This window comes from Cheilinus undulatus, linkage group 15 (genome assembly GCF_018320785.1).
Source record: "Cheilinus undulatus linkage group 15, ASM1832078v1, whole genome shotgun sequence".
In the NCBI taxonomy this organism is placed as follows: Eukaryota; Metazoa; Chordata; class Actinopteri; order Labriformes; family Labridae; genus Cheilinus; species Cheilinus undulatus.
This window is the reverse complement of record NC_054879.1, coordinates 24,763,155-24,779,689: the sequence shown is the minus strand read 5'-3', so window position 1 is coordinate 24,779,689 and position 16,535 is coordinate 24,763,155. Positions and strand designations below refer to the sequence as shown.

General features: G+C 38.8%; 1 protein-coding gene across 1 annotated transcript; it reads right to left on the bottom strand.

Annotated features, from left to right (window-relative positions):
* Nucleotides 1-2,334: 2,334 nt before the first annotated feature.
* tnfaip6 (tumor necrosis factor, alpha-induced protein 6) lies at nucleotides 2,335-15,846 on the bottom strand. The gene is made up of 6 exons (XM_041807666.1): nucleotides 15,570-15,846; nucleotides 12,609-12,746; nucleotides 10,245-10,406; nucleotides 5,115-5,343; nucleotides 2,710-2,750; nucleotides 2,335-2,590 (listed from the first exon to the last, which is right to left on the bottom strand). The coding sequence occupies exons 1-6, from the start codon at nucleotides 15,667-15,669 to the stop codon at nucleotides 2,469-2,471; spliced, it is 792 nt and encodes a 263-aa protein (XP_041663600.1). The 5' UTR covers nucleotides 15,670-15,846; the 3' UTR covers nucleotides 2,335-2,468.
* Nucleotides 15,847-16,535: the final 689 nt, after the last annotated feature.

Sequence of the window (16,535 nt, the reverse complement as noted above, 5' to 3'; positions counted from 1 at the left end):
ATGCAATGATTGTCAAATCTCATAAACCCATATTTTATTCACAATTGAACATAAACAGCATATCAGATGTTGAAACCGAGACATTTACCTTTTCATGCAAAATATTAGCTCACTTTGAATTTGAAGGCAGCAACAAATCAAGAAAGGGACGGGGTCATGATTACCATCTCCTCTTCTTTCAACAACAGTCTGTAAACGTCTGGAAAGTGAGGAGATCAATTGCTGGAGCTTGGGGAGAGTAATGTTGTCCCATTCTTGTCTGATGTAGGAGTCATTCTGCTTAACATCTAGGTCCTTTTTGCCAGATTTTTCCTTTATGATGCACCATGTTGTCTGTTGGTGAAAGTTCTTGGCTGCAGACTGGCCAGTTCAGCACCTGGACTCTTCTACTGTGAGGCCATGCTGTTGTGATGGCTGTGGTATGTGGTTTAGCATTATCTTGCTGAGATAGTCAAGGCCTTTCTTGAAAGAGACATTGTCTAGAAGGGAGCATATGTTGTTCTAAACTTTATCTACTTTTCAGCATTGATAGTGCCTTTCTAGATACTCGTTAGGTTAACTGGTGACTCTAAATCCCATAGGTGTGAGTGTGAGCAGTATTGTTGTCTCCGTGTGTTGTCTCAGTACTCTCGTCCCTTCAAACCCATTCCATGACTAAAAAAAAAACAAAACAAAACAACAACAACAAAAAACATGTTACATGTTATTCTTGTTAGTCTCAGAAGTAACAAAGCCCAGCTAGAAGTTTTATTTTGTCTGATGTGTACAGTTGGTGCCATGGGTTAACTAGTGTTGGATTAACTGGTGACACTAAAAACATTTATCAGTGTCTTCAGAGACATTAATGCTACTTGGAAAATTTTCGCTGGGTCCAAAAAGTACATGTACAGGGATAAATATTAGAAAAGAAAATTTAAGTGTCTTTGCAGATGCCTCATTAAAACAAAATAAATTATAATGGCCCATTAACTGTACTTTCTGAGTAATGTTTATGTATCTGAAAGCCAAGCATTTGTAATAAAACCTCCTGTTTATGAAACAAAAACATGAAAGTTCTGTGAGTTGTTGACAAAATGATGATACATACAGGGCTGTGCAGAACTTTTAGACATGTTTGGACTAAAATAAGGCTGAAGTAAGGCGTCACCATTGGGTGGGAAAGAGGACTGACTAAACCCCAGTCCAGCTCTGGATGCCCTTACCAGAGATGTGGAAATAATCTGTTGAGAAAATAACAAAGCCCACACCTTTTTGGTGGTGTAAACAGTTGATATGGCAATTAAGCATGGCCAAGGGTACCATCCCGACTGGTGGTAGGGTTGCCATGAGCCTATGGTTGTGCTGTGGACTTCTGGTGGTCTCTGGGCATATTGCTGGGGGTGAAGAGAATCCTTAGCACCCAACAGTACATGCCTTAAACTTATGCAAAGGATTGTATTTTTGTGCCACATCTTATTTGTTCATGAGCACTGCTGTTTTGTTGGAAACACAGTCACAGCCTTTCCTGTGACTACAAGGAAAGACTGAGGCAGGGAGGGAAGCAGCAAATACCCAGAGCAGAGCAGGGATCAGTGACAACAGAATGACACTGATTAAGTCAGATGCTGAATAAATGAGGAGCTGGGGTGGAGGAGGGTTGGAAAAAGTTGGAGAAGCAAAAAGTAGCAGGCTAGAGCAGTTTAAAAAGGCAGCACAAGCTAATGGCTTGCTTAGAAATGAATCAGCCATCAGCTGATGACGGCTTGTGAAGAAGAGTAGCTGAGCTCAGTTTTATTGCAGTGTTTGACAGTGTTTGTGGCCTGCCTGAGCTATAAAGAGAAATAAAAGAAGGTGTAAATCACAACAAACAAATCAAAATTTTAAAAAAATCAACAAAAAGGGTTTTTGAAAATTACATTTAGTCTGTTCAATATTAAATCCCAGTAAATGACCTGATATAAGTTTAAAATATCAATTTGTCCTCCTGAAGCCTTGTTGTATCAGGTTGCTTGATTTGCATCTTCAGTCTTGAACTTTGTAATGCAATGGAAACACAGACAACAGGGGACCACAGAAACCATTTAGTTCCGTGGAAGTTCCTGAAACTAAAAGAGTCCGGTTCTTTTGGTTCAAGAGGGCCTTTACTGGATCCAGAGCACCATGGCTGAGGCAGAGTGATCCACAATGAAGTCTTGGCACTAAAAAATGCTCTCAACCAGTCATATTACTCTATTTGAACTAAAAGATTGAAACCATGGATTGATATGATATCGCCTATAGTGATGTGATTGTGGATGAAAAAAATATCGGTCAAATACTGTAAATATCAGAAAACTCATGGTAGGTGAAGACAAATGTGTTTATTTTCCTGGAAACATCAGCAACTTAAAATAAGACAGAAGTTTCTTTTTTAGTCCTAATTTATAGAGATTTATTTTTACAGTACAGGTGGTAACCAATGACATTTCATCAGTGTATTGAACCACTGGTCAGTGTAAATAATGAGTGTTATTGTGTGTAAACAGCGATGCATTAGAGGCAGTATACTGTAACCGGAAACCTCCAGCTGTGACTGAAGCATCAGAGAGGAACTTCAATGTCATCACGTTTCCTGGGAAAAACAACAATAAAGACACAGATGAGAGATGTATATGTTTTCCAAAGTGCTGGAGCCAAAATAAAGAAAAATCAGACACATTTTGCACAGAAAGAATTATCTGGAAGTGTTACCTGTACTGATGATATCGTCTGGTAAATCCTCACCACAGAATCTAGAAACAACATAGTAAAAATCTGTGTTATTATTAAATAATCATGCAGTTTCTATCAGGTAAATCCCAGTTATTATATAAGTGTCTTTGTCACTTAAGGTAAGTCCAACATGCAACATTTTGAATAACCAGTGATAGATAGATTAGTATACCAGAATTTATTTTTCAATTATACTATAATATCTGGAATTTAGGTGTCAGTTTTAAAATGATGAACCCTAAACACAAGTCAGATTTGGTTAGGTTTAGGCTTTAGTTTATTACTAACAAAAACTAGTAATACACTAAACTCCCAATTTGTATCACAGTAGGGTTCATGATATCTGAATTTGATCAGATTTTTACTTTTTAAGTGTATTACTTTAATTTAAAAATAGATTTCCTGTTTCAAATCTCTTACAATACAATTCTAAAAGTTCCCTTGTCCTTATTTAATGCGATAACTATAAGTTACATGCTGTATTCTTTGTCTGATTATTTTAAGGTGGTGCATGAAAATATGTCAACCTCTAACCAGACTTGCTAAAAGCAGTTTGCACCCTCTGCTAGTCGATACCAGAAAAGTAATGCAATCTTTGTTTTAGTCAAATCCATGATCGACCTTACCTTCAACAGTATTGTAATGCACTGTGACATTCCTATTAGATATTGTATTTTTAAAACTTTAATCAGCCATATGATTTGAAAGAACCAGTCAAAAAAGAAGAAAATGATGAATCATAATGATCAGATTAGTGTTTTTTTTTTCATTCTCTGTCATAAGGTTGTCACAGTTTCCAACATTTCTCAATATCAGGGATGCCTTAAAATTATACAATCTCTGTTATTTTAAGGATAGGCAACATTGAAAAATACTAACAAACCTAAGAAAGGTTACTGCCTGTACCAAAATGTTGCCAATTTGTAATACATTTAAGTCAGTGAGCAGGAGTTTACCTGTAATTTTGTTTAACTTTTCCCCAATAATAGCTTTCTAGAACTTCTAGTTGCTGTGTAACAAAAAAGGATTGATGTTGATTGATTTTAACTGAATTCATAAGGAAGTTTTAAAACCTGAGACTGTCATAATAATACAACTTCCTTAGTAACAAGTTATTAATTTATAAAGAAACTGTTATATGCTTATGATTTATGTTTGAAGTACAAACTCATTTCCGAAATAATTGGAACACTGTGTAAAATGTAAATGAAACAGAAGTCGGTGATTTTCAATCACATAATATTTCATTCACCATAGAACATCAGATGTTGAAGCTGAGAAATTTTCCAATTTCATTAAAATATTAGTTCATTTTGAATTTAATGGCAGCAACATGTCTCAAAAAAGTTGGGACAGGGCAACAAAAGGCTGGAAAAGTAAGTGGTACTAATCAGAAACAGCCACAGGAGCATTTGCAATTAGTTAGGTTAACTGACAAAAGGTCATTAACATGACTGAGTATAAAAGAAGGATTTAAGTAAGGCAGAGTCCCTCAGAAGTAAAGGTGGGCTGAGGTTTAGCCTACTAACTGTTGAGATTGTGTGATGTACCTTTAAGACATACTGTGCAATGTCAGTAGAGGGTGCAGTTGCTTATCTTTGTTTTCAGTATGAGTGATGCTCTCATTATGGATACCTACCTGTAGCTGAGCTTCTCTTCTCCTTTTTACCACTCAACTCAAGTAATGCAAGGATTTGTGCCTACTGTTTTGCTCATGTATGATAAAATAGTAGCCGTACAACCGGGCTTTGCAAGGTCGTTGTTTAATGTGTAATAAACGATGAGCATTGTGGAAAACCCCAAACACGAGTGGATATTCACTTCTGGTTAACTACCCTACCGTCAACGCTCTCAAAACAACAGTAACCTTAGAAATACGGATCCAGACCATTACGTTACCTATCTGAGAAAAACTGTGTCTAAATATTGTGCACATCGCTAAACAAAAAAATTCAGCAAAGAAGACCCAGGGCTGTTGAGCAGTTAGAATCCAACATCAGATAAGAATGGTACAACATTCCTCTCCTAAAACTCAAGCCACTGGTCTCCTCACTTTCCATACGTTTATAGACTGTTTAAAGCACGGCCCTGTCCCTACTTCTTTGAGATGCCATCAACTTTAAAATGAGCACATTTTTTGTGAAATGGTAAAATGCCTCAGCTTTAACGTCTGATAAGTTGTTTGTGTTCTGTTATGAATAAAATGTCAAATGGGTTTACAAGATTTAGAGATCATTGCTTTCTGGTTTTATATACATTTCACACAGCGCCCCAACTTTTTTGGTACTGGGGTTGTACATTAGTGGCTTCTAATCATAACAGCTCATTGACTGATTATCTCAGCCTTGTAAAGTTTTTGTTTGTTTAGATCCCTATTCTCTCACCTCCCAGCGAAGCCGGACACATCATCGTAGCTGTCGTAGACCTCCAGGTAATCTGCCAGACACGCCGTGTCATCCTCCACGTCAAACTCCTGGAAGTGAAGTCGGATCCTCTGACCCAGGCGGACTCTGATGTGCCAGTAACAGATCTGCTCGTCCTGATACTCCTCAGGGAAACCTGGAGACTGAATGATCCTCTCCTGGTCAGTGAGCACACCACCACACTCCTTAGCTGTAAGAACACAAGAACTCATATGAGCAGACTATATGCAGTTTTTACATTTACAACTACAAAATGATGTAAGAGCAAACAAAAATCTCGAAAACCCAAACAACTTTAATCCAATAAAGCCTTGGAAACTACACTTTGGTCACTAACTCATCTTTAAATCCTTCTGATTGGATGTTTTAAGTCTGTCCTAAGGATGGATGCTAGCTTTTATTTTAACTACAGATGGAAAACTCAGTGTCTTTCTCCTTCAGGTGGTCTTAAAGAAAGTCTTTTGATGCTATTGTCTGAACATGTGTGTTTAATTCTCTTTAACTTTAACAAAAAATCTTCTGTCTCCTGTTCTGAATTAATTCAAAGCTCACACGCAAAGGGCAGACCCCCTGAATCAAACTGCTTCTCATGAACAGATGAACAGTCCCACCAGCTGCTTAAGGACAAAGGGTTTAGCAGGCTTAATGTCGTTGTTTTACCATGAGAAAACAGGGAAAATGTCTCTGAGCTGACTTAAACTGCAATAAATCAAAATGCTTCAAGTGTTTTCATAACTGTTAGTAGGTCTAAAATACGGTATTCTTGTATGAAACGCTGATAATGCAGCTGTGAACTCTGTGTGCCCCTCTCATTCAGCAACCCTGCACATATGGAAGCACAGAGGCTACGTTTATATTTCATTTTTCCTGAAGTGCACCGTCTTGGATTAATCTACTACAGACAGCTCCTGCTGCTCACCTCTTTCCCCCTGCTCTCAGGGAATATTCCCTGTGACAAAACAGTTTTTTGGAAGATTTACTCAGTCTCAAAGGAAAGCGTTGCAGTATTTCTTCCTGGCCTTCTTAATATAACATTCTGTCAGCAAAAGAGCTCAAGGGGAAATGTAGTTGACTTTGGTTTTACCTGAAAGACCTGCAACTAGATCAAAAACCTAACAGCTGAATACTTTGTGATAATCCTGGTGAAGTTTGTGCCCCAACAGGCAATGGTTTGCATTTGAATAATGGAGTTAAAGAGCTGATACAGCATAGAGATATAGTTAGATCTAGATATAGTGAACAGGTGAAAGATACTTGGTCCAACAGGTGATATGATAAAAGACAATGCAATACAATGTGAAACAATAGACCCCCGTACACGTACCACACAATTCCACTCAATACCACATGGTGCAGTGCAGTGTAATGTGAGATGATATGACGATACAATACCATATGGTACAACATATGATATGATGCATCCTTAGTATGTTAGGTGACCTGCTGCTGAGCTTGCTGCACCAACTTTGCTTGATACAGTGTCACAGGATAAGATACAATACCAAGCAAAACATGATAAGATATTTTACATGATGATACATGGGATAAGATGTAATACTGTTTGAAGCTATCAGTGGAATAAGATAAGATTTGATGCCATATACTACAATATGCTTCATACAGTACAATACAATGTGACATAATACCAATTAGCATGATACAGTCTGACATGAAACAATACAACAGAATACTATGTGGAAGATTAAGTTATGTTGCATTCAAATACGATATAATAGAATACGAAATGTTAAGATACGGTACGATATGTTTCGATAGGATAGGATACAAGGTAAATTGTGTTATGTTACATTCCATACAGTACAAGTGTATTTTTGTTACATTCTATATGATAAGCTACATTGCATTCATTTAGTTACAATACAATACATGAACTTTTATTTTTTCACATGTGATGCCATACATTCAATACCATTCGAGACAATCCAGTATGGTACGATTCGATTCAATAGTATAAGTTAGATTATGTTAGGTTATGTTCAATACATTATGATAGGTTAAGTTACAATAACTTTGATATTGTAGGATATAATAGAATGCAAAAAAATGAATTACATTATGAAATGTGAAATAATACATTCCATATCATCAATATGTATGATATGATACGAGACAAGACAATACGGTACAAGATGGGATGTTACGAATACAATAGGATACCATACCATACGATGCATGACCTATAGATTAGAATAAGTTAAATTCTCTTTGGTTACATTCTATACAATAAGTTACGTTGCACTTAGTAAGTTTCAATACATTACAATAAGTTACATTACATTACATTTGATATGATATGAGCGATATATTTACTATGATAAGTATGTTTCGTTAGAAAAAATATGATTAAGTTACATTATGCGACATGAGATATGATACATTAGATACCATTCGATACATATGATGTGATAAAACAGAAAATAGAAGAGTTATGCTAAGTTACCTTTTACTCGATACAATACGACAGTTTACTGTAAGTTATGTAATGTTACAGTAGATTCGCTGTAATACGATACCATAAGCTACTTTACATTTGGTACAATAGGATATAGGATATGATATGATAACATAAGTTATGTTGTTACATTACGTTACCAAACCTTCATCATCATATATGTTATGAAACATGATAAAATATATTACATGATGGTGCATGGATTGATGAGCATTAGGATGCTATAGCATAGCATGCCATACACCCTCATATGCTACAGTACAACACAACACCATTTATTACAATATGATACAATATACACCGCGTTCCACATTATTATGCAAACAACATTTTTCTCTGATTTTCTAAATATCAATGCAAATGACAGTCATAATATTTTTCAAGTCATCAACAGTTAGAGCATAATTCAAATGTTTTTGAACAAACTTCATAATGATAACTATTTTTTTTTTTTTTTAAATAAAAACCTCAAAATGCACTTTCCCACATGTTCCACATTATTAAGCAGGCCACAGGTTTCAAGCAATATGGGAAAGAAAAAGGATCTCTCTGCTGCTGAAAAGTGTCAAATAGTGTAATGCCTTGGACAAGGAATGAAAACATTAGATATTTCAGGAAAAATTAAGCATGATCATCGTACTGTGAAGAAATTTGTGGCTGATTCAGAGCACAGACGGGTTTGTGCAGATAAAGACATAATGAGGAAGGTTTCTGACAGACAAATACATCAGATTAAGAGAGCAGCTGCTAAAATGCCATTAGAAAGCAGCAAACAAGTATTTGAAGCTGCTGGTGCCTCTGGAGTCCCACCAACCTCAAGGCGTAGGATCCTCCAGAGGCTTGCAGTCGTGTATAAACCTACTATTCAGCCACCCCTAACCAATGCTCACAAGCAGAAATGGTTGCAGTGGACCCAGAAATACATGAAGACTCATTTTCAAACAGTCTTGTTGACTGATGAGTGCCGTGCAACCCTGGATGGTCTAGATGGAGGAGTAGTGGATGGTTGGTGGATGGCCACCATGTCTCAACAAGGCTGTGACGTCAGCAAGGAGGGGGCAGAGTCATGTTTTGGCCAAAATCATGAGGAGAGAGCTGATAGGCCCCTTTAGGGTCCCTGAAGGTGTGAAAATGACCTCGGCAAAGTATATAGAGATTCTGACTGACCACTTTCTTCCGTGGTATAAAAAGAGAATCATGCCTTCTGTAGCAAAATTTTCTTCGAGCATGACAATGCTCCATCTCATGCTGCAAAGAATACCTCTGTGTCATTGGCTGCTATGGGCATAAAAGGAGAGAAACTCATTGTGTGGCCCCCATCCTCCCCTGACCTCAACCCTATTGAGAACCTCTGGAGCATGCTCAAGCTAAAGATCTATGAGGGTGGGAGGCAGTTCACATCAAAACAGCAGCTCTGGGAGGATATTCTGACATCCTGCAAAAAAAATTCTAGCAGAAACTCTCCAAAAACTCACAAGTTCAATGGATGCAAGAATAGTGAAGGTGATATCAAAGAAGGGCTCCTATGTTAACATGGGACTTGTCCTGTTAAGATGTTTTTGATTGAAATAGCTTTGATTTCAGTAAATATGACCCCCTGATGCTGCAATTTCAACAAATGACCATTTTCAGTTCTTTACAACCTATAAAATTTTTTAAAAAGCTGTTGTGCTTAATAATGTGGAACAGTGCATTTTGAGGTTTTTATTTTTTTAAAAATAATTCTTGTGATTATGAAGTTTGTTCAAAAACATTTGAATTATGCTCTAACGGCTGATGACTTGAAAAATATTTTGACTGTCATTTGCATTAATATTTAGGAAAATCAGAGAAAAATATCATTTGCATAATAATGTGGAACGCGGTATAAACCTTTATCATTATATACTGGTGTGTGAGACAGCAACACAACAAATTTATGATGGCACACCCAACATTTAACCTACAAGAATCAATAATTTCAGATAATTAAAAAATTTGAACAATTCATGCTAGAGTTTTTTAAGCATCGTTTAAAACCTCAAATGCTTTTAAACAGTTTATAATAATCTTAACTAAACCGGTGTAAATATCCTTTGATTCACAAAGAATGGAAAATCCTGTTTGCTTAAATTTAATGCATCAGCTTTGTAACTCTGTTGCATTATGGGAATATGGTGATTTTCACTGTAGTTACCCCACATTAGTAATCTCTTCCCCAGTGACTCCATTTCCTCAGTGAAATCTTATCCAGACCAGTGGTGTTTCCTCCTGCTGGGTTATTTTTGGTCTGACTTTGATAACTCACAGGGCGGGACAGAGATTGTGGTTCTCTGTCGTCCCTGCGGTCACAGGTTTAGTTCTCTATTCTGCCCTGTTTCACTCAGACCAATGGTGATGATGACGTGCTGAGTGACTCTGTGTAGACTCAACTTAATGACTACACTTAACCCGTGGGTCTGGGTCTTCCCCACCGGGACTTCACCACAGACAGTCACCATTAACTCATTAAACTACACAGTCACAGTTTAAATACTCTTTCTTTTCTACATACATGCAGCACTTCCCCTTCAACCTGGGCAGATTTTTTATCTAGAAAAAGCAGGAGCTTACAGTGAATGCATTAAACCTGTACTCACAGTGTGGGTTGTAGCAGTACACATCCCATTTCTCACTTTTGTTCAGCCTGTAGCCGTAGTCAATGATGCCGATCTTCCCAAAACCACAGTTGGCGCCGGGTTTGACGATTGGGTAGCCAACTCGCCCTCTGTCAAACCATCCGGCTGCACACACATGGAAACCTGAACAAGAGCAGAAAAATGTCAGCTTAATTCAAGAATACACTGATTTTAGACCTCATTTCACTTCTTTAACAAAGCAGGCTGGATCAGAGCTCTCTGGTGAAGTGTTGTTTGTTATTTTGTACTCCTCAGTCCTGCAGACAGAGGCCTTAGTGTTCAGCTCAGAGTTACCATCAGCAGACCCCAGCCAAGATGCTCAGATAAACGCTGGACCTCCTGGGTAGAGTGCTGTGGGGGAAACTCAGCTTTGGAAACCAGTACGAATGGCTGTATTGGATCTCTGTGCCAGGGGAGTGCTGACACCACCCACCCAAGAAGGTGTTAACAGGCTTTTACTGCACTCCTGGGGATGATTAAATTTGGCACCGAGTCATGAAACAGAGTGGAAAGACATGTTTCACACACTTATTTCCAGTGACCTCTCCCCCTGTGAACATGTGAACCTCTTCTGATGAATGTTAAAAGCATTCCAGCGAGTTTAAAGACATATGAACACAGAGACGTTATAGTAGGAGACGGTTCATGGGTTTCATGGGAGGGAGGAAACATAAACACTCCTCTCTCTACTCAGAAAATTACCTTAATGATGCTTTTAGACAGTTGGAAAAGTCAAAGTACAGCTAGTATGGCTAAAACTAGAGTTTAACAATGCTTAGAAACATGTCAGAATTACTGAATCAAAATTCTCAGAGCAGCATGCCTAGATAATGTGGTTGGAGATTGATTTTCTAAACATATGGCTGACCCAAACTAGAAAAGGTGGTCTGCCATGACCACTCCCGATCCAATCATCCTGCTGCTTTCTTATTCTAAAATCTACTCACCTTTCCTCCCCATTCGGTTTGTTGTTTCAGTATGACTACAAGTCCAGCTCCTTCATGTCATCTTGCAGTCAAGGTTTGCAAGCCGATATGGCTGACAGCTCTGCCCAGTTAATCTAGAAACAGACTGAACACAGCCAATCTTTGGTCTCACAAGGCTGCCATGACTGCCCTTCACCATCAGGCCTGTTTGTGCTGATGTCTGCAACATGTGCACAGAAACCTTATGAGCAGAGGAACCTTGTGTTCAGCGATGAGTCCAGATTCTGCCTACAGCAGTTGGATCGTAGGTGAAAGTGTGGAGTAGATGCAGAGAGCGATATGCTGACTGCTGCACCAACAGAGTAACATCTCTTGATGGAGGCAGTGTCGTGGTGTGGGGCAGCATCTCCCTAGATGGAAAAGCAAGCCTTGCTGTCATTGGCAATTCCATATCTCCACAGTCTGGGACCGAACTCTATCCTCCAAGATGACAACGATCGCCCCCACAGAGCGGGGTTTATCAGAGACTACCTCCAGATTTTGTGAGTGGAGAGGTTGGAATGGCCTGCCAGCAGTCCTGATCTCAACTCCATTGAACACTTGTGGGATCAGCTGTTCGTGCCAGAGTGACCAACACAACCACGTTGGCTGACTTGTGAATAATGCTGGTGGAAGAATGGGAGGCCATTCCACAGCAGTGTGTGACCAGGCTGGTGACCAGCATGAGGAGGAGGTGCCAGGATATTTGGGCTGGTTCTTCCACATGCTACTGAGACTCCTGTTTGTTAAATAAATAAATTGTTGAACTGCCAGTATGTCTTGTTTCTTCAGATTTCAACCATCCAATCGACAAAACAGTGCCAAACAAGAGTCAATGGCAGAAAAGGCTGTTTGGCATCAGAGAAGATTTGGCAAATTTTTTCATGGGCCCAACCCACATACTCAGCTCTGCTGCTCATCCCACAAATGCATGTTCCTTATCTAGCACCATTTAAAAGGGAAATAAACAGGCTTCCCAGCAGTATAAGATTTATTGTTGAGACACATTGTTCTAACAGAGGAATAATCTACTGAACACAAAATTCATTACTTTATATTCTAGGTTTATTTCACAGAACAGATCTAGTGTGGAAAGTGAGCATACGATGCTACATGATGCAAAACGTTGTCTGACACTGGGACATGGTGTAAGGCTTTAGAATGGGACTGGGATTGGGCCCTGGTTTGGGTTTCAACTGTGCACATCAGCCCCACTTCAAATGCCAGATCTTTCTCCTGAATACACCAAACAGAGCTTTTTCTAAATCATACTGTTTCGAAACATCCAATAGAGTGAGTTATGACACTGTTTTCAAAGTAAATCTCTGCTTCTGCTGTGGATGTGTTTGGTGCTGCAGACCTATTTGACGGGCCGCCTCCAGTTGTTGATACGTGGCGAGCGAGCCTCCTTCGTATTTGCAGACAGCTTTGGCCTCTTTATATGTCAGCTGGTACCTCCCTTTGCGTGATTCCCGGTGGTAAACTCCAGCTGCTTGTTCTGAAAAAGACAGAGAGACAAAAGGGGCTACTGCTTCTGCTTAGACTCAACAGAGAAACGATTGTCTGCATGTGTTTTTGTGCTGCAACCACAGAGACGGACAGCAAAGCTGCAGGAAAACATATCAATAAAGCTAAGAAAAGCGTGTTTAAATTCAAAATGGTTAAATATGAACAAGAAGTACAAACTGTGGGATTCTTAAAATTTCACTGGAATTTTCCCAACATTTTATCCACTCAGCTTTCTCAGCAGGGGGTCTTCTGCTGATCCTGTTTGGGCTTTACGCATGCATGAATACAACCTGTGCAGAAATTAGCCTCAAGTGGATATTTTGATCATTTTAAACCTGCATTAGGAGTATTTTTTTTTTTACACTAATTACTCTCTCTAGCTCTAGCCAGGGGAACCTGCTGCCTTCTTTATCCCTTCAGCTCAAAGTGTTTGCCACAATGTCTGACAGCAATGCTCTGTTACTTCTCCAAAACAGAAGAAAACTGGGAATTGGTGCAACTAAATATGAGCCCTTCCAGGAGAAAAGCTTTGTCTTGTTAGAAATAAATAATCTTAGGAGGTCCCTGGCATGCAAGCATACAAATTATTTCACTGTTGCTTACCAAGTTAACAAGAAAATCTTGGTTGTTTTCACTGGATTCAGATTTGAAAGTCTTCATCATAATTTTTGCAACAGCTGTCCATACAGGCTACACACATCATAAAAACAATCAAATACATAAATACATACATGGCTTTTACATCATGTTCTAATTTGCCATTTCAAACCCAATTTCAAAAAAGTTGGGTAAAATGTGAATAAAAACAAAATGCATTGATTGTCAAATTTCATAAACTCATATTGAATTCACAATAGAACATAAACAACATAACAGATGTTGAAAGTGAGACATTTCACCGTTTAATGAAAACGTTAGCTCATTTTGCATTTAAAGTCAGCAACAAAAGCTGGAAAAGGCAGTGGTACTAAAAACAGCTGGAGGAGCATTTTGCAACTAATTAGGTTAATTGGCAAAAGGTCAGCCACATGACTGGGTATGAAAAAATAAAAAATGTTGCTTAATGTAAAAGTCCAATAAGTTCGCAAATTCCACCATCTACAGTCCACATCATCAAAAGATTCCAATAATCTGCAGAAATCTCTGTGAGCAAAGGACAGAGTTGAAGGTCAATATTGGATGCTCATGATCGTCAAGCACTCAGGGGCCACTGCATTAAAAACAGGGATGCTTCTGTACTGGAAATCACTGCATGGGCTCAGGAACACTTCCGGAAATCACTGACCACTAGCACTGTAGTCTGTGCCATCCTCAAATGACAGTTAAAGCTGGATTTTGCAAAGAAGAAGCCATATGTGAACAGGATCCAGAAACACAGCTGTCTCTGGGCCAAAGCTCGTTTCAAAATGGACTGAGGTAACACAGAAAACTGTTCCATGGTCAGAGGAATCAAAATTTGGAAATCTTTTCAGGAAACCACAGACACTGTGGACTAAAGAGGAGAGAGACTGTCCAGCTTGTAATCCTGGTGCAGTTCTAAAGTCTGCATCTCTGATGCTATGGGGTTGCGTTAGTGCCTATGGCGTGGGCAGCTTACACATCTAGAAATGAACTATCAATGCTGAAAGTAGAGAGAGGGTTTAAAGCAACATACTATATGCTCGCATCCAGACAACATCATTTTCAGGGAGGCCTTGACTATTTCACCAAGACAATGCTAAACCACATACCAAATCCATCACAACAGCATGGCTTCACAGCAGAACAGTCTGGATGCTGAACTGGCCTGCCTATCGTCCAGGCCTTTTACCAGTAGAAAACATTTGGAGCATCATAACAAAAAAATCCAGCAAAGAAGACCCAGGACTGTTGAGCAGCTAGAATCCTACATTAGAGAAGAATGGGACAACATTCCTCCCCCCAAAATCCAGCAAATGGTCTCCTCACTTCCCTGATGTTTACAGACTGTTGTTAAAAGAAGGGGGGATGTTTCACAATGGCAAACAGGACCCTGGGCTTACCTTTTTTTTTTTTTAGATGTTTTGCTTTACAAAGAGCCTGTTTCATTCCCATAATAGAGAAAAAAAAATAATGTAAACTGTTTGTATATATAGTGGTGATGAAGTCATTCTGGTTGTGTTTATTGGCCTCGTTCAGCTCACAGTGGGTCGTAAACAGAAAGTTTGGCACAAGAGAGAGGTGCTGGAGAGCTGTGATGCCCATTAATCCTTACTCCCTATAATGAAGCTTTACATTTCTGGATTTCTGTTAATGTGTACAGACACAGACACAGAACGGTGACTGGACAAAAACAAAGCTTCAGAGCAAAGAAAAAGTCATGCACCACGATTTTCTTTGCTTGGTTTCATCTTGTTACTATGTATTCTGTACATAGTAATTGTTTTCTGAGCTGTTTTTACAAATATATTTACTTTTCTGCACCCATTTTACTACTGATTTGCTTTTTAGATACAGGAATATATTACTTCACAAATCTGGCACATGTCTAAGACAAACATGCTTTTAAAAGTTGATTAAATGCTGAGCAGCTCTTAAGAATCTCAACACAGTCTTATGATTAGAATAATGAATTGATGACAGAAAATCATCATTTAAGTGTGTTACACAGTTATATCATTGTCAATAAACAAATAAAACCGGTTTTAATTTAATAACTCTTAACCTTTACAACAGTTAGTCCCACCTGTGAAGGAGAGATGAAGGTGTATTAACTTTATCACTCAGTGTTTTTCATTGAATCAATTTTTCTTGTAGCTACTGTAACTTAAACACTAAGTCAAAAGTTTCTTACCAAGCCAAATGGAGTTATGAAATATTCCATTTTTGTATCCCCAGGCCTGAGCCTCTTTGAGGAGGAGGCAGAGAGCGGAGAGCAGAGCGAAGACTCTCATCCTGCAGCTGCTGTGCAGAAGGTTCAGGATCTGAGCTGCGGCTGCTCCTTTATATAGACCACCAAACACTCACTGTGACTTTAACACTCTCTGCTCCTGCCCACTAAGTGGGTGACACACTGAGGTTTACCCACTCACTACAGACTCTTAACTTAATCACTGACTAATACAACCAGGGGCCAGTATGCTTGGGAAGTAGGATGATGAAATGTGTTGTCATTCTAGTGATAGATACATGATAGAGGGATGGCCCTCCCCTCTTGGAAGGGAGTTCTGCCCTCCTCTCCTGATCCTCCTCTCAGCAGCCAGCTGAGAGGAGGATCAGGAGAGCCACATCCATTTCCTGAGAGGGGTGGAGTCAGAAAGCTCGTTAAAGTTTAATGCCACAGACACAGAAACAGCTCGTTCTGAGCAGGGCTGAAACAAAGCGGTTTTTAGACATTAAAAAAAAATACTGGAGTGTTTTTTCAATAACAGACTTCACAGGCATGTTTTGGAGACCTTTGAGACCAGTGTAAACCTGTCTCAAAAGGGTAAAATATGTCCCCTTTAACTACAGTGTAGGCAAAGCTACATCACGATTTAAAAAAATCAGTGTACTAATTGTGGACCATGGCAGCCCTTTCGTTAATATTTTACAGCAGTACCTGGAAGTGGACATTTTTGCCCAAAGTAGCTTATTATACTTTTTTTTGTAAATTTTTTACATGTCTGTGCTTGAAAGAATTCCACCAACCAACATTTATTTTATTTTATTTTTTCAGAAAATGACTCTTTTTGTTATAAAACAGTCATGGCTTTGTGTTGTCAAACTGGTGTTTAAAGAGTTAAAATCTTCGGTATTGGTATTTTGGTCAGGACTGAAT

What these genes read in the sequence shown, in the direction of transcription:
- tnfaip6 (XM_041807666.1), bottom strand. Translation starts at nt 15,669, where the DNA reads ATGAGAGTCTTCGCTCTGCTCTCCGCTCTCTGCCTCCTCCTCAAAGAG. An exon ending in TCATAACTCCATTTGGCTTG is followed by an intron (nt 12,747 to 15,569) that starts GTAAGAAACTTT and finishes TGTCTTTTTCAG; the next exon opens with AACAAGCAGCTGGAGTTTAC. An exon ending in AGACGATATCATCAGTACAG is followed by an intron (nt 2,591 to 2,709) that starts GTAACACTTCCA and finishes TGTTTTTCCCAG; the next exon opens with GAAACGTGATGACATTGAAG.